Source organism: Chenopodium album, chromosome 20 (assembly GCF_948465745.1).
Source record: "Chenopodium album chromosome 20, dcCheAlbu1.1, whole genome shotgun sequence".
NCBI classification, from domain to species: Eukaryota; Viridiplantae; Streptophyta; class Magnoliopsida; order Caryophyllales; family Amaranthaceae; genus Chenopodium; species Chenopodium album.
In genome coordinates, this window is record NC_137853.1 from 11,909,250 (window position 1) to 11,935,294 (window position 26,045).

At 34.2% G+C, this 26,045-nt stretch overlaps 1 protein-coding gene and 1 pseudogene across 1 annotated transcript; one reads left to right on the forward strand and one right to left on the reverse strand.

Annotated features, from left to right (window-relative positions):
• Positions 1-4,657: 4,657 nt before the first annotated feature.
• Positions 4,658-5,224, reverse strand: LOC145599495 (RING-H2 finger protein ATL70 pseudogene; annotated as a pseudogene).
• An 8,298-nt stretch (positions 5,225-13,522) lies between these two features.
• Positions 13,523-25,847, forward strand: LOC145598752 (uncharacterized). Its single transcript, XM_081655142.1, has 4 exons — positions 13,523-13,717; positions 20,627-20,728; positions 22,733-22,893; positions 25,472-25,847. The coding sequence occupies exons 1-4, from the start codon at positions 13,624-13,626 to the stop codon at positions 25,586-25,588; spliced, it is 474 nt and encodes a 157-aa protein (XP_081511268.1). The 5' UTR covers positions 13,523-13,623; the 3' UTR covers positions 25,589-25,847.
• The last annotated feature ends 198 nt before the right edge of the window (positions 25,848-26,045 follow it).

A 26,045-nucleotide genomic window follows, 5' to 3' on the forward strand; every position in this document is an offset into this window, starting at 1 on the left:
TATGAGTAATATTTTAGAACATTTGTGTGAGTAATATGTTTAGAACATCTTATTTAAGAATTAGAACAAGTGATTAAAAATTTATAAAATTTATTTTATGAAATTTTAAACATATGAGTAAAATTTAGAGCATCTGATTTAAGATAATGAATATGTGAATAAAAATTTAGAACAAATTGATATAGATTATAGAAAGTGTGAGTAAAGAATTTAGAACATACAAGTAAAAAAAATAGAACATACGCTTTAAAATCTGGAACATATAATTAAAAATCATAGAATACACGTTTTAAAGTTTAGAACATAAAGTTAAAATTTTGGAACAAGTTATTTAAAATTTATGACATCAAACTTAACTAATTTATGGTTTAGAACATGTGAGTATTAAATTAGAACATATGATTTAATTTAGAACACCTAAGGAAAATTTTAGAACATCATATTTAAAATTTAGAACATATGAGTAAAAATTTAGAACATAAAGAGTGTTCTCACATAAGAAAAATTCTCATATAAGAAAAATTCTCACGAGAGCCTTCCCCTGCTTTTTCTTTCTCTGACGCTCATCTCCTCCTCCTTATTTGCATCTCCCAATCAAAAAAATTCCTCATCATTACCACCACCATTTCCATTCACTTCATTGCAAAAAATATTTTACTGCACGTGTTCGACTTCTTCGAGAATCTTACCATCCCAATAGATGAAACTCAGCCTATAATTGAAACTTCGTCCTCTCTCTTCGGCAAGCCTAAACTCAAAACACGCGAGTAATCACATCTTTTTCTGGTGATCGGAAAGTACATTCGCCGACAACGTCAATTGTATCCGTAAAATATGGTTTCTAATGTCATCATCAGCATACTCACCGAATTAAATATCCAAATTATTTTCTCAACTCTAAATCTAAATTAAAAGTTAGACATGGAATAAATTTAATGGAAGAGAAAGAAAGAGACAACACAGGTGCCCGTGGCTATTATATAGAGAAATAAAGAAAGAAAGAGACAACACAGAGACAACTAAAAAAATGAATGTGCATAATTTTTTATTTAAATATGCATAACTTTTGTACTAAATGTACATAATTTTTTGTCTAAATGTGCATTTTATTATATTGCAGCGTGAAATGTGAATCGTTGGATGCGATTGTATGGTCAAGATTCCTTCTCATTCTTCATCTCATTTTAAGATCCTTCTCATTGGATCTTAGGGTCAAATGAGAAGGGTCTTATAATGAGAAGGATTATATGCGCATTTCTTTTTTTGTATTAAATGTGCATATATTTTGAACTACATGTGAAAAAATCTTACAAATTAAAAAACCTACGCCTTAAATAAAATTTCTCTTCCATTTTCAAGATCTTATCTACCACTTCTCCAGCCATTATTAATGCTCATAACTTTCTCACTCCTCCAAGCTCCAACAATGGTGGCCAATCTACCGCAACTTAGCTCACACGTACTTTCTCTCTCCAACACTTTCTTATTTGACGTAACCACCACTCGATGCCCACTACAACTGTCAATCTCACTCCAATTCACTCACCTCCTCTTCATAATTTTTCCCTCCACGGTCACCGAAATCATAATATTATTGCAGCAATTGAAATGAATTCTTCGACATCAAATTTGAATTAAATGTTATTTTTGAGTTCTTATATAATAAGACCCCTCACTCTAGGAGTATTAAGGTCACGTTCTGGACTTCTAGGAGGGGGTTGTAATTAAGACATACCTAGCCGTTCCACCAACAACAACGATGTAGAGTCGTAATAGGAGATTGGTGGTATTGTTGTTGCTAATGAATTTAACAGGAGGTTGATTATTCAAATTATGAAAAATGAATTTGCATAATTTTTAAATTAAATATGCATAATATTTGTAGTAAATGTGCATTACTTTTGTTGAATAATGAATTTTACAGGAGGTTATTTTTTCAAATAGTGAAAAATAAATGTGCATAATTTTTGAATTAAATGTGCATTATATTTGTACTAAATATGCATTTCACAATGGTGAAATGTGAATCGTTGGATTCATTTGGACGTTCAAGATTCCTTCTCATTCTTCTCATTATAAGATCCTTCTCATTGGATCACAATCCTACCAACTAAGTTCTGATAAGATAAGTTATGTTGACCTTCTAGGATATATGGACACTTTATATAACTGACTTGCCTGTGTCGGACACCGTGTGAGACACCGACACCCGTGGGATACACAAGGATACGTCTCAACCCGTATCCTACTATGATATGGACAATACAATTTTTGTTAATGAAAAAATGTAAGTAATATAAAGTAAGGGACTGTTCTCATTCACTGAACTCAGTTGAACTGAACTGAACTGAGCTGAACTAAACTGAACTGAATTTCAACATAAAAGAACAGGGCCTAAGATAGATAAGGTAATTGTTAAATAGTATGAGTTCCTTCATATATATATATATATATTACATATATACATATATATACATATACATATACATATATATACATATACATATACATATATATATATATATATATATATATATATATATATATATATATATATATATATATATATATATATATATATATATATATATATATATATATATATATATATATATATGTATGTATGTATGTATGTATATATTTGTATATATATATATATATCGTTAATATGATACAATATGATCTAATTAGAGGACAGATTGATATATATGGTCAAATTCTTTTTAAAAATATATTATTTGAATTTTAACATCACGTACCTGTGTCCCTTATTCATAAATTGACGTTTTTCCGTATCTGTTTCGTACTCGTGTCTGTGTTAATATTCGTTCTTGTACAACCTAGTTGAATTTCGTCTAAATTTAAATGGTTAGGGCCAAGGCCCTATAAATTAATTATAATTTCTAAACTTTAACTATAAAAGATCGAGTATAAAGTTAGGGCCTATTTCTTACGTTGAAATTCAGTTTAGTTCAGTTCAGCTCAGTTTAGTTCAGTTCAGCTCAATTTAGTTCAGCTCAGTTCAGTTTAGCTCCTAATTTCCTTCTCTTATAAATTATTCATTTTACTTTGGTTCAGTTCAGTTTAGCTGAGTTCAGTCAATGAGAACAGGCCCTTAGACTATATTAGGATCTATAAACAAATTTGGTTACCCAGCCTATTCAATTAGAATATGAATACTTTATTCTGCTTCAATTTTTTTTTGGTACGTCAAATATATTGTGAAGTACGGAGTACTACTTTTGGTGATACGAAGTTACGATTCTTATTAAGGGTGTGTTTTATTCACATGATTTTCATTGATATGAACTTATCTTAACTGATCTGAACTTACCTGAACTTATCTAAACATATTAGACCTTATTAAAACTTATTTTAGTTGTAATTTGTACTTGAGTAACCCTTATTAGAACTTATCAAACCTGAACTAAACTTATCTAAACTTAGGGCATGTTCACATTTACTTAATTTCAGTTCAGTTCAGTTCAGTTCAGCTCTAATCAGTTCAGTTCAGTTCAATTCAGCTCCAATCAGTTCAGTTTAGTTCAGCTCCTAATTTCCCTCTCTCATAAAATATTCATTTCAGCTCAGTTCAATTCAGCTCCAATTAGTTCAGTTCAGTTTAGCTCCAATCAATTCAGTTCAATTTAGTTCAATTCAGCTCAGTTCAGTAAATGTGAACAGGCCCTTATTACACCTAAAATAAGTGAAAATAAGGTGAACAGAACATAAGTCACAAAGTCACATGTCTATACTTTGTCCACCACTTTTCTCTAGCTCCCTCCTATTTTTCGTAAGGGATTTGATTGCAATTTAAAAAGTCTCTAATTACTAGCTTGACCAATGAAGCTAAAATTTACAATTAGCTTGGTCTAGTGGCAAGTTAATTTGCTTGTAATTTTTTCTTTCAAAAGATCAAGAGATTGAAATATATTACTCGTACTAACATATTATCGAGTACAAACTAATCAATTATCATTGAGGCACAAAATTGCTATAAAGAGATTAGTTTGAAATCTTATGTGATATGAAAAGCTAATTTAACAATTAGTTTGTCATTGAAGTTGCTTGCCTGTATTCCACTTTAATTTATGTGACTTTCCATTACAAAATAGTCGTTTGTAGATTAATACAACTAGTAAGGGTCTGTTCTCATTGACTGAGTTGAGCTGAACTAAACTGAATTGAATATTTTATGAGAGGAGGATATTAGGAATTGAACTGAAGTGAACTGAAATTAATCTTATGAGAACAGATAGTCAGACCCTAAATAATGAAATTTAGATAGTCAGAGCTAAAATTCGTTTTAGTTACATACAAAAGTTAATCTTCTATACAAGTATTCTCTGTTCAGAAATCAAGCACATGAAAAAATAAAGTCAACTATGCTCAAATTGCAAATGAAACCATCCTACATTAACTTTTCTAATTTCTTTGCTCTGTAATTTGTCAGAATCCAGAAAACCATGGCTTATAAATTATGGAGTATATATAAACAGCAAAAAAAATAAAGACAAATCTAGAAAAATAAACTATCTAATTTTAATTTACCAATGAGGTCTTGGCCTACTTAGGTCGCGGGTTCAATTCCCCGACCCCATTTATAATTTGTATTTTGTATTGCTCTTGTGGCTCATTCGCACACCAAAAGAAAAGAAATTTATCCGATTCTCGACGCTGCAAGAGGAGCAACCTCGGCAAGAGGCGTTGACTGAGGGGTAGGCAAAGGAGAAGTCCTACAAACAGGACAAGTAGGATGAACTCTAAGCCAAGGATCAACACATTTTAGATGAAATACATGCCCACATTCTGGCAATAATCTCAACACATCTTTCCCTCTATAATCTGCTAAACATATTGAACAACAACTCACTGTTGAACCATTTTTCTTGCTACTCTCTAGTTGTGAATACAAGCACTTTGGGTATGTCTTTAGTGTATTTTCGTCGATCCCTTCTACGTCGATCACACATTGATCATTTCGTCTTTGTTGTTGTTGTTGTCGTTGTTCTTCTTCTTCTGATTGATTAGCACCCGTGGTGGTTCCTTCATCACGGGTGCAAAAGTAAGAAGCCAGGGTAATAGTTGTTATTAGTACAAGAATACCTATTGACACCCCTAAGCCGTAGGTGAACCCGCCTACGGTATCTTCTCTTCCCGGGAAATCTGAGTTATTTGAGGCTGCATCCCTTGTGTTGCTTGGACTAGCACCGGCCGTGTTCATTTAGGTTCTCTTTTGGGTTTTTTTGTAGCAGTGATGGATCAACAAAGGCTTTTCGAGTCGATTTTTGTAGGAGAAATTAAGGGAAGGACTACTATGTACAAGTTTAAACATGTAGCCATGAAAGAAAAAAGGGGTGTTATTAGGCTGAGGAGAAAAATGAAGTAATAATTAAGGGTTATTTAGGGGAGGCAATAGATTATTTAGAAAGTCAACAAATGAGGAAGGCAAATGGATAGGTGGAGTAATAATTTAGGGAAGATGTATTTGAAATTTGAAGCAAGAAATTCATTTTTGTATGTATAAAAAAATTAGAGGTCTAGTCTTTAGATTACATGTGAAATTCTTATCTTAATGTATAATTTATTATACGAAATGAAAAAAGGTCAAATAATTATATAGTTTAATAATATTTGATGCAAGGTGATGTACAATTTGTTTAACTTTTAGTGTTTCTTAAGGGCCCTTCTTAACTCAGCTCTTAAGAGCATTTAGTTGGATTTCTATAATTTTGTTGATAATAAGTTAATTATATATGATTAAAAAATGAGAATTAGTTGATATATTTGTCTTTTCTTTATAGACGTCCTTCGTGCAAAACACGTTGATATTTAAATGCAACTATGTAGTATATAAGTATATGCTTTGTATTCAAGGAAACGGTCTAAAGTGAGCTCCAAAGGAAACTCAATTATCCAAATAGAATTATCTAATTTTTATAGATATTTTAGGCAAAACGGTTGAATTTTTTGTCTGTTTAATGCGTTGTTACTAGCTAGTCGCAAGCATGATTCAACAAATTGATTATGGCAATAATTAGGCATATGTTCCTAAAGAAACTTCAAAACATTCGTGAACACAAAATTAATGATTTTGGGTAGGATTGTCAATGAGACGGGTCAAGTAATAATTAATGTGGAATCTAGTCGATTTTCAATCGTCTCGATTAGTTTATTAGAATCTCACTCTAAAGTCTAATGAAACTATTTACGGGGCGTTTGGCATGTGGGAATGGGAGTTTGGAGATTAGAGGATGGGATGGGGATGGGGATTGGGAATAAGTTGATGGGAATTCATAAAAATAAGCCAAGTCTTTGTTTGGTTGTTGAGTAGGAATATGTAGGGATTAAATAACAATATTACAAATTTGTCCTTGCCAAAACCTTTCTTTTTTTCTTTTCATTAATGGCAAGATAGTCATTTTACCACCCCTCCCAATTCCCATCTCATAATACCAGCTTCCCCTTGGTATTATTTTGATGGGAATAGAGGGCATATATTCCCAATCCCTTCCCACATTTTAATCCCTTCCCCACCTAACAAACAAGGGATTTTATTACAAGTGGGATTAAAAGTCCCATTCTCAACCCCAATTCCCACATACCAAACGCCCTCTTAGCTCTTTAACGAAACTTCAGTGTAATAAAATCGTTTTCAAAGGAAAATATAATGAATACTTAATTTGAGACTCGTCAAAAATTAAGTATTGGTTTGTGGCCTTTGTGCCTAGTTAGGTTGCATGATTGAATATTCACAAACTATTGGGTGCGGGCACCCAAACCCAAGTGTTTGTGTGACTACCTCTTTCTTCTACAAAAGTCCTCCTCTTCTTTCATCGGACTTTCTCTTTACTCCCTTAATCCGCCATTTTTCCCGGCATCTATGCCGAGTATCCCTTACACTTAATCACTAAATTACATTCATTTCATGGTGGTTTATTGAAGTAATTGAATGTCTTCGTAACCTTCGAAATTGGTGAAGTTTTCTTATCGATGGTTTACTCGTTTTCTTCTCTCTCCTCGTGGTCTTGTGGTGGTTGGAAAATTGCAATGTGGGCGGTGGCTGGTTATTTGCGGTGGGAAGTTGTTGGGTAATTGCGGTGGCTTGTTAGGGTCGTGGGTTAGGGTGGTGGCTAATTGGGCGGCATGAGGTTAATTAGGATTGTAGGTTGTTGGGTGGTGGCGTTAGGTTATGGTTATGTGTTGTTCGTTGGTGGCTTGAGGAAGAAGGAGAGAGAAGGAAAGAGGTGGTGTGATATTGCATATCAGCTAATTGATGTTAGCCAACAAAAGATCTATATATCAGCCAACTAGTATTGCACATCAACCAAATGATGTTTGACATAAGTCAATAATAAGGAAATTAAAATATATCAGCCAACAAAAGATCTATATCAGCCAACAAGAGGAATATATCAGCCAAAAAAAGTACTTATCAACCAGTAGAAGGAACATCTCAGCCAACAAAGGAAGCTTATCAGCCAGCAGAAAGAAGAAATCAGCAAACAAAAGCAACAGGCCAGCTGGCCAGGTAAGCCAACAAAATAAACATATAAGTCAATAAATGAAACATATAAGCAAACGATTAAAATATACATATCACCCAACAAAATAAATATATCAGCCAACTAAAGAAACATATAAGCCAAATGATGTCTGATATCAGCCAACAAAAGAAAAAAAAAATAATCATGTCAGCCAACAAAAAGAATATATTAGCCAACCACTAGTAGAAAAAAATGATATTTATAACTAACGAAATTGACTTTTTGTAACTGGCATTGTTGGTTGCGATTGCCACTGTTACAACTAGTGAAAATTATTCTGAACTGGCTAATGTTGGTTACTAATAATATACTATTCGTAACTGACTTAACCTAACGCCAGTTACAAATAGTCTATTTCTCAAGTTAGAAATCATATTATTCATAACTAGCATTAAGTTACGACGGTTACAATTAGGGTATTATTTGTAACTGGCATAGCCTAACGCCAGTTATGAATAGTTTATTTATTTATTTATTTATTTTTTGAGCAGCAAGAAGGGGAAAATGGAGGGGGATGGCTACGTTGGTGGGCGAAAGGGAGTGTGGTGAGGTCGCTGGCGTCGGCACGGTGGAGAGGTGAGCATGGTTGATGGGAGGGGGCTGGGCAATTTAAAGTGGCTGGTTTTTTTTTTTAAAAAAAAAAATTGAATAAACTTAACGAAAACCTAACTGATTCCGTTAAGTGGTAGTGAAATTTTACTTTTTTGATTTTATGTGGTAGCAAAATATAAAATATAGTTTTAAATGGGTAGCAAAAGTGAAGTAGGGTTATTAAGTGGTAGCAAAAGTGAAATTTTCCTATATAATTCAAAAAATAAATAAAAATACTAAATACAAGCCAATCAGATTATGTCGCATTAGCAAATTGTGGTGTCATTTTTAAAAAATGTCAAGAATCACATTTTAGAATTTTGAAAAATTTATAGAGATGGATGGAAGAACAATGGGGGTGATTGAAATCAAAATAAAGATGTGGATTTAATCATCTTCTTGATTGGGAGGTCACAAACAATCATTTTAAGAACAAGAAAAGTATCCACAAAGAAGGTCAAAGAACTCTGGATCCTCAATGCTTAAATTAACTGGGCATGATCCACCCAACCGGGTGAGAGTACTATATTCAAGCGAGATAGCTGTTAGGATTGCAAGTAGCTGTCAATTAGTAGTAAGTAGAGATTAGCTGTCAAAGTATTGGTTGATCATATGAGTGTTTGACAAATATGGCGGTTGTAATACTTAAAGATATTAATAATCATCATATCGGCCCTAGCGGTGAGCATTTAGACCAAGTCAAAACACTAATACGAAAAAATAAGTGTCTTTCGTAAGGTAGCAATTCATGTAGCGGTTAGCGGTACAGGTAGCTTTTGTCAAACGTACAATATTAGCGTTTGAAAAGTAGCAAGCAGCTTTTGACAAATTTTGTTTGCTTTATAAATATTATGTATGTATTCTTACTTTATTTTAACATTTCAATCGTTATTTTTGCCAAACACTCATATTATTCTGCTACATTGACAGCTAATCTCTACACACTACTAATTGACAGCTACCCGCTACTAGACCGCTAAAAGCTATCCGCTATCGTTAGTTTTGCTAAACAGAACCTAATAGAGCCTAAAAGTAGCGGGTAGCGTTTGTCAATTTTTGGTTAATTTTCGCTTAAAACAAAACCTAATAGCTACCTCTACCGCTAATCGCTACTCAAACCAATACCTTGCTAAACACTCTTATTTTCTTTCTATTTTAGTATTGTTTTGAGACTAATCAAAATGCTAATATATATATATATATATATATATATATATATATATATATATATATATATATATATATATATATATATATATATATATATATATATATATATATATATATATGTATATGTATATATATATATGTGTTACATACATATACATATATAAATATATACATATACATATATACATATACACACACACACACACACACACACACACATATATATATATATATATATATATATATATATATATATATATATATATATAGAGAGAGAGAGAGAGAGAGAGAGAGAGAGAGAGAGAGGCTCATGTAAGAACCCTCCTCTATGTATAAGAACCCAATCTTATATCAGAACCAATATCTGCCCTTTTATTAGTTTTAATCTAATCATCTAAAATGATCCTTTAGTAATGGCATTTCTACAATTTTGAGAAGTTCGTATTTAGAACATAGGATAAAATTTAGAACATAGAAAAAAATTTAGAACATAGGTAATTTTTTAGAACGTAAGCAGAAAAAATTTAGAACATAAGCTGAAAATTTTAGAACATTAGAAAAATAATTTAGAAGATAGCAAAAATATAGAACATAAGCAGCCAAAAAAGTTAGAACATAAGAAAAATAATTTAGAACATAAGTGAAAAAAATAATTTATAGCATAGGTAAAAATAAACAACATAAGCTAAACAAATAATTTAGAACATAGGAAAAAATTAGAACATAAGCTGAAAAAATAATTTAGAACATAGGAAAAAATTTAGAACATAATCTAAAAAATAATTTAGAACATTGAAAATAATTTGGAACATAAGTAGAAAAAATTTAGAATATAGGAAAATCTTTATAACATAAGCTGAAAAAATAATTTAGAACATAGGAAAAAAATTAGAACATAAGCTGAAAAAAATTATTTCGAACATAGGAACAAATTTAGAACATAACCTAAAAAACAATTTAGAACATTGGAAAAAATTTGGAACATAAGTAGAAAAATTTTAGAATATACAAAAAACTTAAGAACATAAGCAGCAAAAAGTTTGGAACATAAGGTGTTCTTACATAAGAAAGGGTTCTTATATAAAGAGGGGTTCTTACCGGATCCCTCCCCTATATAAAGAGGGGTCCCGTATATAGACTAATCACCACCATTATTCTATTGATAAGGGTAACTCTCATAACCCCCATTTAAGAGGATGTTTAAGGTGATTATTCACCTTCCTTAATGCTTGAGATTTTTCTTCTATGTTCTTTCATGTTTCTTTATAAATAGAAGAAGTTTTTTTTTTTTTTTTTTTTTTTACACTTGAAAAATACATCAAACACATAGCCTAAACACATTCTTTATTGGGCATAAGACCATAAGTTACTTGACTCAAACTTTCCTTCCAGAAGTGTCTTTGTGTAGAACTAGTGTGTTAACCTTAGGGTTCGTGCCAACGAATACAATTGAACACTTTGGTTGCGCTGGATATTCATTTTCAAGTCAATGATTTGCATCAAGACACACCGATATTATTCTATTGTTTGTGAGATTATCTTTTTTAATACCCCTACTTAAATATTTTTAAGGGGATTACTAAATGCCACAATGGAATTACTTATGCCGCGGTATTAATTGACCTATCTACCCTTATGAATTTAATCTTTGATGTCATTCAATTTTCTCACCACACATGTCCCTTCCACCACCATCACCCTAAACACCATAGGCGGTCAATTTTACCTCAGACGTGCACCACAAAATTCGCCGGAATCAACCACCTAACGCACCACCTATTGCACCTATATTGCCGGAATCAACCATGTATCGCGCTAAATCAACCGGAAAATCAAGAGGTTGACGACAACGGAATCGCGGCGTGGGAAGGGGGTTCGTTTGCCGGAAACACAAGGAAATCGCCTGCCAATTCAACTGTAAGTTTTTTTTTCATTTTGTTTGCCGAATCGCAATATGCGATCTACGACTACACCGTGGTGGAGTAGCATGTTACATGCGATTATACCATGGTTTAGTCGCGTATTACATGCGACCGGGTACAACGGAAATTGAAAAAAAAAAAGAAGTCCGACATATACCTGACTCGCCGGTGTCGAAGGTTCGTCGTCCCCACCAAGTGCCTCCGAGATGAACGCAGACCGCCGTCAACTCATTTATTGGTCGGAAAGTACAATGTTGGTGGTCAACCGTCGTGGAATCGGTCAACCTGGTTGTTAAGGTGGAGTCGTGGTGGTGGACAGTCAAGGTGAGTGGTGGTATGAGTGGTGGAGCTGATGGTCAAGGTGGAGCCATGGCTTGAGTAAATTCAAGGTGCAAAGTTAGTACTTAGTAATTGTTGGATTATTATTATGTTATTTTCAAAATTATAAGTGGCATGAAAGTCGTTTAATACTATAGCTTGAATAATTCCATTGTGGCGAATAGCAATTCACATTTTTATACCATTTTACAAGACTATTCGCTATTACTTTATATATATGTATGTATTTTATCACATAATTTTTATTATCAAACCTCAGATCATTTATAATATGCATATATTCACCCGGGGCATTACCCGGGCCAAAAACTAGGTGCTATATCAAACGCTACCATAAAAAACGACCTAATTGGTTAACAGTTCTATGGCCCAAACGTGTCCCGGGTTAACAATAATAATTTGAAAAGGAGCATCATATATTTAAAATATTAAGCTAAACTTTTAGCCAGGTCACGAGATTGAGAAATAGAGTTCATAAGATAAAAACGTTACTTTAGACTTCAATTTGGATAAAATTTAGGATAAAACTGTTAGATTAGAGTTTTATTATCGATAAAATATCAATATTTCAGATGTACAAATTGAATTATAATTTTATTAAATAAAATTAATGTATTAGTTTATAATTATAAAAAATTGTCATATAAATTTATTTTTTAGGAAAAATTGCTCCCATTAATCTGAACTTTGCCTCGTTCGCCCATTATCTATCACTCCCAAATTAAAAAGAAAAAATGTAAAAAAAAAAAATTAAAACCAACTCAGCAGCTGCCCCACCACACAAACACCACATCCACCACCACACGAACACCACCGATGCAACCACCATCCCAGTACCTAATACGCCGACGATGCCCCAGACCAAATCCAAACCCCATCTCTCATCGCCGCGAACAAGCCCACAACTCCCAAACGCTAACGCCGGCCTAACCAGCAAGAAACAAAGGTGCTGCGGCGGGGTTAGGGTTTAGAGTAGGGATGGGAGTTGCGACGGCCGGGAAACACCACATCCACCGGTTGTGGCCGATTTCGTGGTTGGGCTGCTAGGGAGGGGTTTTCGACGGGGAAGAGGGGTTTTCGTAGGTGGTTGGGCTGCTGGGGAGGGGTTTTCGGGGGTGGGGGAAGGGAAGGGGTAGTGGCTGGGCGGCGGTTTCCGGTAGTGGGGGAGGGGTTTTCGGGCATTTCCGATTATTTTTTGTCAATTCTAAGGTCAAATTGGTGCTATTGGACCAAAATGCCCCCTAAACTTTTGAAAAACATGTTTTGCGCAAAAAAAATCAAAGAATTTAAAAGATTCCGTTAGATTTTTGAAGACATGTGGTAAAAAACAATTTTAATTTTTTATTAGGTGATAAAATAAAAATTTTAAAATACAATTTCATGAATTTTTTTGTGGTTAAAGTCATATATATATATATATATATATATATATATATATATATACACACACACACATAAAGGGGAGTTTTTTCCCGAGATTTTAGAGCGCCATGTAGGAATTTTATTTTAAAAAAATTATTAGAGTGCCACATAGGATTAATATTTTTAAAACGCTACAATAGGATTATGCCACCTAAGATTAGTTAACGTGCCACGTAAGATTATAAATTATAATTATATCCAATAAATAATTCAAGTGCCACATAAGCATAATTGACCAATGAGATTGTAAGATTATAAATTATAATTATATCCAATAAATAATTCAAGTACTACATAAGCATAATTGATCAATGAAACTTTAATGGTTACATTAATTAAATACGAAATATTATCTTTTGAGATTAGAAATTTTATCTAATATTTTAAAATAAATACAGAGAAAATGATATATTACGTACAACTAATAAAATAACAAATATAATCACATAAATATGAAAAAAAAAAAAATAGATTGACCCATGCATCGCACGGGCTTCGTATGGTTTCCATATATATATATTGCCAAAGATTCCTTGGGAGCGCCAACTACCATTCTCCTGGTGAGTGTTGACAGTATTGTTCTACCTCCATAATCAATTCCTTCATCTCCACTTCCAACTTTCAAGCAGAAGATGATGATGCGTCAGACTGCAATCACAGTTATTCTCTTTTCACTGCTTTTCATTCTCTCTCCTTCCGCTTACGCCACCGATATTCGATATTGTGGTAAATTTTCTTCTTTTTTTTCTTTTATTCCTGTTCATTTTTCCTATTTTTAATTATTTTTTTCTTGCTTCGCCCGAATTAATTTGTTATGATAATAGTTGTGTCAATTTAATTTGCTTTTTTTTTTCTTCTGATATTTGCTTGGATTTTACAAATTAATTTCCGTGATCGGAATAATTGGATAATATATACATTTAGAGTTAGACATTGGAAGACTTTCGGAAATTAGTTGACATTGGATAAATCCACTTACATTTGGACTCGATTTAGAGAAAATGTGTATCATAATTGGATCAGACTTCAATTGGGTTTAGATTGATTTGTTATTTAGATGAAATTATAAGAGTTCAACAAATAGATCAATTATTCTATATCTACTTGTTTCCTATCATGAAAACTAAGTTACCTCATTGTAATTTGTATTTTATCTATTGATGAGGTTATGTTGGAACTCTTGAAAGCCAATTCGGATTGTACAGAGTTATCAAGTCTTTAAGTTAAACTGAACTAAAATCAGGCCTATTGTTATCGTTTTTTTTGGTTTTTGTTTTAGGTTTTATTGAAAACAAAAAATAAGGGGAAAAAAAAAAAAAAGTAGTTTTCATTTTTCAAGTTTCTCAATAATCATGATTTTAATAGATTTGACTAATTATTGGTTCCATACATGACATACATTGTATGACTTTTATATAGCTAGAGTTTGTTACTTTTTAAGTAGTACTACCTCCGTTACACATTATTTGCAACGATTTGACATAAAGTGGAGAGGGAAAATGTCTAATCGTTGCAAATAATATGTAACGGAGGTAGTAATAAGATTTGATATCACACCATTGATTTTCGAACTAAGGTTAATGTGTTCTCTTTGAATAGGGAATTTCACTACATGTTTATTAGCTTTTTTTTTTTTTTTTTTTTTTTTGTTGTTTTTGGTATTTAGAGGGCCACAAGGGCGGGGTGAAAATCGATCCCAGATCTTCTGATATCGGGAGGGAAGCTCTAATTAGGTTTATTAGCTCTGTATGAGATGGGCTTTTCTGTTTGTAGTTATCTTCATGGAATGTTGCTATCACAAAATGGTGCAACAATTACTATAGGCAATACACGACAAGCAAATCACTGGGCTGTCACATAGATTTTGAGTTTTTGACCAAAACAAATAAGTGGGAAAGGCACTCTTTCAGTTATATCGTTAAAAATAATTAATGGAACCACCGGTATGCAATCCTTTTCCTAAACAATCAAAGTGTACCCATAATCTTTGTCCCTGTACAGGTTTTACCATTGCAAGAAATATGTGATACTTATTATGGTTGCAGTATAATCATTTGAATTGCTTAAGTATTCCTGTTGACTACATTCATAGACTTCTGTTTTTTCGTTATTAATTAAGTTATGAATAGGAGTAAAGAATGTGAAGGTTACAACATCATTAGAATTGAGTTTTGTACTACCTCCGTTACATATTATTTGCAATGATTTGACATAAAGTAGAGAGGAAAAATGTCTAATCGTTGCAAATGATATGTAATGGAAGTAGTAATTAACATCAAAAGATCAAAATTTGGAATGAAATTGTTGAGCTAGAGGTTTCAATCATTCAACAAGGCTTGAGCTTGTGAAACACCGAAAGAGTAGGAACTCTTGATTGAACCAACAGAATTGTAGTTGAAACTTGAGATCAATAAAGCTATGTATCAGAACCAGATTTGCCTAGTATTCAATTTAAAAATACAAGCAGAAGAGGGGAAACAGGTAAATGTGGTTCAACATTGGAGAAGTTTATGTCCATTCTCAATCAATCAATCAATCAAAGCCTTAATCCCAAAAGTGGGGTCGGCTAACATGAACCAAATTTGATTATTCCGTGTAGTCATCAACATAAATCTTTCTCCTCCATCCCTTACGATCCAAAACTTCATCCTCACGTAAATCCATGCACTTCATATCCTTCCTCACTCCTTCCAACCAAGTCATCTTTGGTCTCCCTCTTCCTCGTTTAATCCCTCCATGGTCCCACTCTTCCACTCTTCGCACCGGTGCACCCTCGGGTCTCCGTCTTACATGTCCAAACCAACGCAGACGATTTTCCCTTAATTTATCTACAATGCCCGCCACACCTACTTTCTTGCGAATAACCTCATTTCTGATTCTATCTCTTAAAGTGTTTCCACACATCCACCTTAACATGCGCATTTCCGTAACCTCCATCTTTTTAATATGCTCTTTCTTAGAAGCCCAACATTCTGTACCATAGAGCAACACTGGTCTTATGGCAGTCCTGTAGAATTTTCCCTTCAACTTTAAGGGAATGCTGCGGTCGCATAACACTCCCGTGGCCGCTCTCCATTTAAGCCACCCTGACTTAATCCTGTGGGTCACGTCTTGATCAATGTCACCATTCTTCTGGATGATCGACCCTAGGTACTTAAAACATTCACTCATGGTCAAATCCTTTCCATCCAAACTCACCACTTCATTGCTTGTCCCCCTCTGAGTGCCAAAACGACATACCAAATATTCAGTCTTACTCCGACTTAGCTTAAACCCTCTAGATTCCAACCTTTGCCTCCATTGCTCCAACTTGACATTAACCCCATCCTTAGTCTCATCCACCAAAACGATATCATCTGCGAACAGCATACACCATGGAACCTCATCTTGAATTGGTCTAGTTAATTCATCTAGAACCGTTGCAAAAAGAAAAGGGCTTAATGCAGACCCTTGATGCAATCCGATTGTAATAGGGAAATCTTTTGTCAACCCTCCGCATGTCCTCACATTTGTTGACACATCCCGATACATATCCTTAACTAGGTCTACATACCTTCGTGGGATACCTTTCTTCAACATTGCCCACCAAAGTATCTCTCTTGGCACCTTGTCATATGCCTTCTCTAAATCAATAAAGACCATATGAAGATCTTTCTTCTTTACCCTATAAAACTCCATCATTTGTCTTATCAAATGGATTGCCTCCATAGTAGATCTCCCAGGCATAAAACCAAATTGGTTATCTGAAATGCTTGTGCATGCCCTCAACCTTTGTTCAATCACCCTTTCCCACAACTTCATAGTATGGCTCATAAGCTTAATTCCTCGATAGTTAGAACAATCTTGAGCGTCTCCTTTGTTTTTATAAACCGGGACCAAGGTGCTCTTCCTCCAATCTTGTGGGATCCTTGTAGCCGTCCATATCTTGTTGAAAAGGTTTGTTAACCACTCAATACCAATCTTACCCAAACACCTCCACACCTCTATCGGTACCCCATCAGGGCCAACCGCCTTCTTAGGTTTCATCTTCCTCAGCGCAATCTCCACCTCTACTCTCCTAATCCTTCGCACATACTCCATGTTGATTTCTTCATCACTCATAGAGGTATCTCCTATCACAACTCCATTACTTCCATTAAATAATTCATCGAAGTACCCCTTCCACCTGTCCTTGATGCCCTCCTCTTGCACTAGGACCATTTGGTTCTTATCTTTGACACACTTCACCATGCCAATATCCTTCCTTGCCTCTTGTCTTCTCTTTGCCATCTTATAAATGATCCTTTCTCCCTCCTTGGAATCAAGCTTTTCATAAACCTCCTGATATGCCTTTTCTTTTGCTTGGCGAACAGCTGCCTTTGCCTTACTCTTAGCCTCCTTATACGCTGCAAAGGTTTCATCACTCCTACATTTTCCTAAGGCTTGATAGCATTCCCTTTTTTGCTTAATTACTGCTTTCACCTCTTCATTCCACCACGAAGTATCTCTCTGTACCGAAGTTCTTCCCCTTACTTCCCCTAAGACCTCTTTGGCCACTCTTAGGAAACAGTTCTTCATTCGTAACCAAGTCATGTCCGGATCCACCTCTCCATCCCAATCCGCTTCTTCAATTACCTTTTCTGTAAAAACCTTAGCTTTTGCATCCCTTAGGGTCCACCATCTTATCCTTGGTTCTTCTTGTCTAACTTTTTTCTTCGCCTTCTCTTTCAGACGAATAGTCATTACCAATAGCCGGTGTTGGGTGACCACACTCTCCCCTGGGATAACCTTACAGTTTATGCAACTTTGTCTATCTATGCTCCTTGTGAGCAGGAAGTCTATTTGAGTTGCATTTGCTCCATTCCGAAAAGTTATCAAGTGTGAATCCCTCTTCTTAAACCAAGTATTAGCCAAAATTAAATCATATGATTGGGCAAAATCCATAATAGCTTCACCACCGGCGTCCCTCTGCCCATACCCAAAGCCTCCATGGACACTCTCATAGCCATCTCGGCTCGCCCCAACGTGCCCATTTAGATCCCCTCCAATATATAACTTCTCTGAGTGGTGGACACCCTGCACCACCTCGTCTAGGTCCTCCCAAAATTGTCGTTTCTCTTCTGCATCTAAACCCACTTGGGGAGCATAAGCACTGATAACATTCACAATCTCCTTGCCACATAGCAACTTCAGCCTTATCAACCTATCGTTCTTCCGATAGACCTCGATCACCTCTTTTGCCAACCTCTCATCGAGAACCACACCAACTCCGTTCCTAGCTCCACCATTCCTTGTTCTGTGGCTCGTTTCTTGCCCAACATACCATACCTTATACCCCAGAACCAAGCCTCGAGCTCCTTCTCCTGTCCATCTTGTCTCTTGGAGGCACATGATGTTCACGCGTCGTCTTTTCATTACTTCTACCAATTCTGCTGATTTTCCCGTAAGAGACCCCACATTCCAAGAACCAATCCGCAAACTAAATTCTTTTCTCCCACGCTCCCTCCTGATCCCAACTCCAAGCCCTTGATTATTTGACACCACAATTGGGCAATATGGCGCGTCGCTTCTGGGCGACGACCTAGCAACCCTTACATACTTATCACTGCACCCGGGTCTGGGAAGTGCAGCGCGTCGCTCAGTAGGGAACGCCCCAATGGCACGCCCTTGCTCATTTGACACCACACTCGGGCAATGTGGCGCGTCGCTTCTGGGCGACGACCTAGCAACCCTTGCATACTTATCACTACACCCGGGTCTAGGAAGTGCAGCGCGTCGCTGAGTAGGGAACGCCCCCACGAAAATATCTGTTTGGCTCATGTCATGGGATGTGACGAAGTTTTATACTGGCTGTCACTGGCCTACCGTAACCCTCCTCCTTTATCCAGGCTAATGCTAACTAACTAACTAACTAAATTTCCATTCTAACTAACTAAATTTCGAGTCTAATGCTAGAGTCCCCAGAACATTCTTAAGTCATCCTATGGTTGAAACACAGGCCCCGTATATCTTAATTCCCGATAACTAAACTCCTTATGTTCCAAAACAAACTTCTACATATAATTGTTACACCCCTAATGACTATATACAATAACCTTGTACGGTTGTACCCTTCAAATTTTTTATAACAAGTAGAAAAAATAATCATTTAAGAAGAATCAATGGTATGAAAATTGCTGGCCAAATTCCAACAAGAACAATCCACTTCAAGAATCTTAAAGCACTAACCATCATCAACAAAACAGCAGCTATAAGCCAACATTCTAATGTTATCAAGGAACAGAAAGAGCTAGTTTGATACATGCAAACTCCAAATATACAAATACTGAAATAATGCACACAAAATTCCCAGCTGAAATTGGGTAAATCCTGTTCCATCAACTGGCACCAACAAATCGAATGACTGTAAGGCCCCAAAGAGTTTAGCACTCATGGTTGGCAGAAGTCTTTGCTTGAAGATAAAGTTTGAGCAATACCAAGGGGACTGGTAAGGAAATTGGGGATGAAGAAAGAAATGAAAAGCAGAGAGAGAAAAGACACCTTCCAGGTTCCAGCTGTGGTTATTGTGAAGGGTGGTATTGTCAGCGTGACTATTAGGAGAGGTATAGTAGTTATGAAGAAGGATTCTTCAGGGTGAGTAAAACCCTTAATTATCATGTCTAATGGCTTTTCAGCCTTCTCTACAATAAACTTACCAATTGCTATCATTCTTTTTGCGACGTTTTTCCCATTTTTGGGTTTTAGATTATCATTCTTTATTTGAGGAGATTACACACTTAGAGTAAATGTAATTAGGTTTGGATTAGGTATTGTTGCTGAGATTGCTTGGGAAACTAATGAAATGGGTGATTTTTAAACGTTAGTACCAAAGGTCTTAGGATATACTTCATGTAAGGTATACCAAGGAGGTGTTTTGCCAATTACATGTCAGAGAAAATTTACCATATTTTAGACATTTAGTATATTTGACCTGTCAATTTTCTGCATCCTTATGCCTTTTTTTGGTGTAATGTGTATTCAATTCTAGATATTCTGATGTTATATGCATGCAACATGCAAGATTGTAACAGTAGCTTTGTGGACCTGTCAACTCTCTTTCCCCTTTCTTGTCTTCCTCCTTATATTAAAGTATTAAACTTGAGTTTAGTCTGTTGAAGATATTGGATGAAACAACATTATATAGTTTGATTAAGAGAATATGATATATGATGGGTTATGGGTACTTGGGGACCTTATGGAATCACAATTTGGATTAACTAGCTTTTTTATCATTTAAATTGTGTTGTTTTATACCAGAGACTTGAATTCTTTAAGGCAGGCTTTAAGCTCTGCTTTACACTTTGTGGAGTTTGGATAGGATGAGATGCATAGATAAAATCAGATATTGTGCTTGCAAGCTTGATGAGTCCTCCTCAGCTCTATAACATTGAATGTAAAAATTGGGCTTTGAAAGAATGTCTGGAACTCTTGATAGTGCAATGACATATGGAGTTAGAGTGTACAAATCTTTAAAGAAGAAAAACCCAATTGTTGAAATCTGTACAATAAGTTGTGAGAGAGAGGACAATTGAATTAATTACAATAAAAAAATATCCGTTGTTCTGCTTTAAGATTGCTTCTTAATTGTATGTCTCACAACCCTATAATTCTTTGCAGATAAGAAAACTGATTATGAAGTGAAGGTACACGGGGTTGAAATATCACCTGATCCGGTTGCTAGAGGCCAGCCAGCTACCTTCAGTATCTCTGCATCTGCTGGTATTTTTAGCTATCTCCCATTTTCTGTTAAAAAATGTCCTTTCTTTCCTGCAATCTTTGTTTGTGCTCCAATACTGCTTCTCTAATCTTCCATTTTAATTTTGATGTTGCAAATGACTTTTTGAAGAGCTTGAACTGTCATAGACATATTCTAGTCAGGTTGCATGTTTTTGATTTCATGCCTCTTTATCTTTTGTAGACATGAGATGTTTTGGTTTATATAGTTGTATGCTTTTTGCTTTTGAAAATGTTTCACTCTTGAAGGCCTTTAGGAAAAAGTCTCTATACTTGGAAAGTTGTGGTGCTTCCCATCATGACCTCCATTGACAGGATCCTCGTGTATGATCGTCATAATGTTCAATTAAGAAAATAGTCTTTTGTGTGGAAAAGAAATTTTAAGAAACAGAACGGGAGTCAAAATAGAGATCTGCCACTGTGAATAGTGTTGAAATGATGCAAGGAAAATATATAAAAAAAAATAATAATAAATAAATAAATAAATAAAAATGAAGGAATTATCAGAAAAAAGGGCAAGCTTCCACTCCCTTGGAGCTTTCAATCTCTTATACTTACTCAGTATTTCAATACATACTTCATTTTGACTTTCACAATTTCCTATGCACAAATTAAATACATTTTTTCAAAACTATAATTGTTTGTATTTTGAAAATACTTCCTTTGCTTGTAATTAGTTGCAGCATGTCTACTTTTTATAATTATTAATTGTTGATAATCAAATATATATTAACGGTGAAAATACACATTGACAAGTGTGAAAAGTAGATGTGAGATTAACACAACAGCAGTATAATGATGACACTTATTATCACATATATTAGTAATGAATGTAGTCTAGTATATAAATAGTGAAAAGTCAAATTGATGTATGTATTAAAAAACAGAGGATTTATAAAAGAGAGGGTTGCTGTTGCTGATTGCAAAATATCCAAAATTAAGGAGTTCTGTTCAGCTAATAAGACAATTATGGTTGTATTTAATTTTTAACCTTGATTAAGTGGGCAAAGTTAGTCTTTGATACTGATTCTTGCAGTAAATAGTTGGAAGTGGATTGGATTTATTTTGTTGTAATGGTAGAGCCGTAGAGGTTTCTTTAAGGTAGGATATGATAATTAGCATTTCTTACTTTCTTAGTGAGGATAGCTGAACAAGTAGCACTAGTCATGTATTATGAAGCACTTAGTGCACTACTTATCGAAAATCTTGTGTAAGATACTCTGCAGATGCAGTTATCTTCTAAGTATCCCATTGAAAAGGCTTAGTAATGAAATAACATGAAAAGGCTTAGTAATGAAATAACTCAGGTAAATAGGTGGTTACCATCATCAAAGTTTTCCATTAACTTATTCTGATTCTCATCAAGAAGCTGAAATTTCGTTGGATCTGTTTTCACTGCACTTGTGTAGATTCCATTTTGCTCCAATGTAAAACCTAACTTTTTAGCCACCAAATTTTGCTATATTTCTGTAGGTTAGTTGGTCGTTTTACCAGTTAAATTTTTTTCTTTGGGTTATACTCCTTTTTTATTCTACTCACTTTTCATTTAAAGCCGTTATTTTTTTTGTTCTACTCACTTTGCTTTATTCTCTTTTTGGCATACCCCTTTTACCATCTTACCCTTTCAAATCTACGATAATTACCTACACGGCGCTACACCTTGTCATACTCTCTCTCTCTTTTACTTTATTCACCTTTTTCGTTCACAAACCAATCTTTCTTACATTTTCTTACCTTATTATTTTACTGTATCTTACACCTACTCACATTTTTCAATATTTTTAAAATTGCAAACCTATGTAACTAAGTAGAATATAGAAGAACGGAGGGAGTATATTATAATCATGACAAACTAGTGATCCAATTTAATGTGAGAATTTTTTTAGTTCCATTGTATTGTAGGGCTTTGTAATTAGTGCTTGCCTTTTCCTCTGATGAGATCTATTTTTATTTCTGTGTAACATCATTTTGGTCATATTATATCCTCAGGAAATGCCATTTCTGGTGGGAAATTGGACCTTGATGTTGCATACTTTGGATGGCATGTGCACAGTGAAACCCGTGATTTGTGTACTGAGACTTCTTGCCCAGTCTCAACTGGTGACTTTGTAATTTCACACTCCCAGGTTTTGCCAATATTTACTCCACCGGTGAGCTATCTTCTGTATACTCGTTAATTACTTATTTAATACAATAGTCGATGTTGGTTTGATTGTATTTGACTTAATTTTATGCCTGATTAAATGACTGTTAGAACTGATTATTACAAGCTTTGATAGAGATTCTACTAATCACTAACATTTGGGAGTGAAACATATTGTCTACCTTAATATTTATGTAAGGGTTAAGGAGGTCAAGGTTTACTCAACCCTTATCCCATAATGAGGCCATGTTCTCCACAATCTTCACGTCAACATTAAGTATTTTAGCTCAAACCTTGGTTATGATGACTTCCGTAGAATTTTGCAATTTGTATTGTGTTTGGAACCCAAATTTAATAAGCAAACATGGGTGAATCTGAATACGAATGGGAAATTTCCTCAATTACCATGTTTGATTGTTGCAAAGGAAATGTGTGAAAGTTAAATTAAGCAAATATGGATAATACTCTTAGTGCTTGTTTGGTTGCACTTCTTTGACATAAGCAATGGGTATTCCTAAGAATTGCTTAGACCCCTTCTTATTTGGTTATGTCATGGGAAGATAAATACTTCAACTCCCTCCCAGTCATTCAAATTTCCTTATGTCCACCAAACAAGTTTAGCAAATTTCTAGAAAATATGTGAAAGGAGCTACTTCATAAGAAATGTAAATTACCATAGGCATAAAATTCCCCGTACAAGCAAACAAGCACTTTGATTTATTTTTTTTTTGACTACCCCTTCCCCACCCCACCTATGCTCCGTTTAAAATTTAATATACAAGTACAAAATATCAATTCGACAATTCCCACTGTTTTTTTCATAGTTTTTCACCATAACAAACCAAATAAATGAAATGTATAATTTGTTTTCCCAAGTAATACTCATGCTTTGGTAACCAAGCCAATCTGCATTTTTTTTAATTATCTGGGGAGGAATAGGTAAATTAGAGCACATTTTATGGTTCATTGAAAGGGTAAAACTCGGGGAAATTCCACGTTTCTCATGTTGAGAAACGAAATTTGTTTCTCATGGGGGCATTTTTGTGAATAAATCAACAACTTTTTCATTATTGTGAGCTCCACAGTTAAATAAAGTTGAATAAAGTTGTTACTTTATTTACGAAAATGCCATGTGAGACTATGAGAAACTGGGGCATCCTCTAAAACTCGTAAAATAGGAAAAATAATGACTAAATACAAAGGAAAAAAATAAAAAGGCAGCAAAAGTGAGTATAACTTAAAATTTGGATGTAACAGAAAAGTGAGTAGAACTTTAAATAGGTGGATTACACAAATATTTACTTCCTCTACCATAACTCGCCCAATAATATACAAATATTTAATCATTAATAAGAAAAATAATTACCAAAAAAAAAAAAAAAAAAAAAAAATTATAAAAAGTTGATATTTTGAATATATTAAATAAGACAAATCTAACAAGATAATATTTGACTATATATTGCTTACATATAACTCACCAAAGATGTAAAATGGAGGTTTGTGTTAATGTTGCCAGTAAAAGTGAATAAAGGAAATATTATTGTACTTCTCTACTGATTTTCATAGGTTTACTTTTCCTCATATTTCCATATTTTAATGGCTTCCAAACACTAAACATGTGGACGACCTGGACGTTTAACAAACAGAAATATAGTGTTTTCAATCTTCATATCCAAAAATTAGTTTGTATCATAGTAATATCTTTTCCCCTGGTTGAATGATTGACCTTCCCTTGGTAAAATTCTGTTACTCTTTTAACTTTTGGCTTTTTCTCTTATTACCAATTTACCATTTACTCCATGACTATTTATTATCCTGTGTTAAGTGAAAACTGTAATAGTATTTGTATAGAGAGAGAATGACCAATAGTTTCTTCAATTTCACAATTTAGGCTATGCTCTTATCTTATTTCTATTTACTTATTTATGAAGTTTACTTATTCATGCTGAACATTTGCTTAACTTGTATCTTGCTGAACTTTGACTTTTTTTTGCCGACTTTTTTTAAAAAAAAGGATTAAATAATTGATTAATAACAAAGCCTTATTCCTCTGGAAAATTGGAAACCTGAAAGGCATGAGTGTTAAGGTGTGATTCCACTTTGTTATGCATTTATAAACTGTTTGTAATCCAAAGATTCTATATTAATAGGAATGAAAGGCAAGCTTAACTGTGAGGTTAATATGTACATTGTTATCCTGTGTAAGTTAGCAGTTAGGATATGTGCTTTGTTAAAGGATTTTAAACTATTAAGACAGGAAAAAAAACAGTTTTTAGTACAAATGTTCAATTTCCACTTGTTCTCTGTCTATTTACCGAGTTGTTTTACCAGTCCAAAAACCTGTACAACACTGTGTGTACGCGCAAGTATGCAATAGGGGCAAAGCTTTCCGTCCTTGGGGAGGACTAATTGTGGGACTTAATCCTTGGGTGCTAGGTTGCATCACCATTGAACCATTCTCTTGTCCTCTGTTCTTTTCAGTTTATTAACAATAGCAGATGTTAGTTTGATAATATATTTTTTATGTCATTACAGTTTGGTCTCTTTTCATTTCTCACCCTGTAAATAATGTGATTATATACCAGGGTTCCTACACTCTTAAGATGAAGATCCTGGATGCAAACAAGCGTCAACTGTCTTGTGTTGCTTTTGATTTTAGCATTGGATTTGGATCGTCTATGGCTGCGAACTTTCTGATGTAAAAATCAATGTTATGCACAACTTCCTGAAGCAATCTTCCTAACAAAATTATGTAAATACTTCATATGTTTCTTACAGAATTGATTACAAATGTAAAGTACATACAAAGCACTTTATATCCTGTTTCTGGATATAACTATACAAGGTGATGTATAGTTATATACTATATCTAAAATTAGTTGCCACATTAATTGTGATTAGTAATTGTTTATTTGCTACTTTTAAAAAAAATAATATGCTTGGAATTAGTAGTTAATTACATACTTCGTATATGATATAAGCAATGTGAATTATTTATATGTTATTTAATCTGCTCAGTTGCTTAAATGTTCAAAATTCCTTTTACAGGATATATTCATAGAATTTGAGGGAATAGGGAAGATAGGGTTAACCCGTAACTTCATGCAATTATACAATTGGCTTCTATATATTCTCTTTCTTTTTATTCTTATTTACGAA

What these genes read in the sequence shown, in the direction of transcription:
- LOC145598752 (XM_081655142.1), top strand. Translation starts at nt 13,624, where the DNA reads ATGATGATGCGTCAGACTGCAATCACAGTTATTCTCTTTTCACTGCTT. An exon ending in CAGTATCTCTGCATCTGCTG is followed by an intron (nt 20,729 to 22,732) that starts GTATTTTTAGCT and finishes TTATATCCTCAG; the next exon opens with GAAATGCCATTTCTGGTGGG. An exon ending in TGCCAATATTTACTCCACCG is followed by an intron (nt 22,894 to 25,471) that starts GTGAGCTATCTT and finishes ATTATATACCAG; the next exon opens with GGTTCCTACACTCTTAAGAT.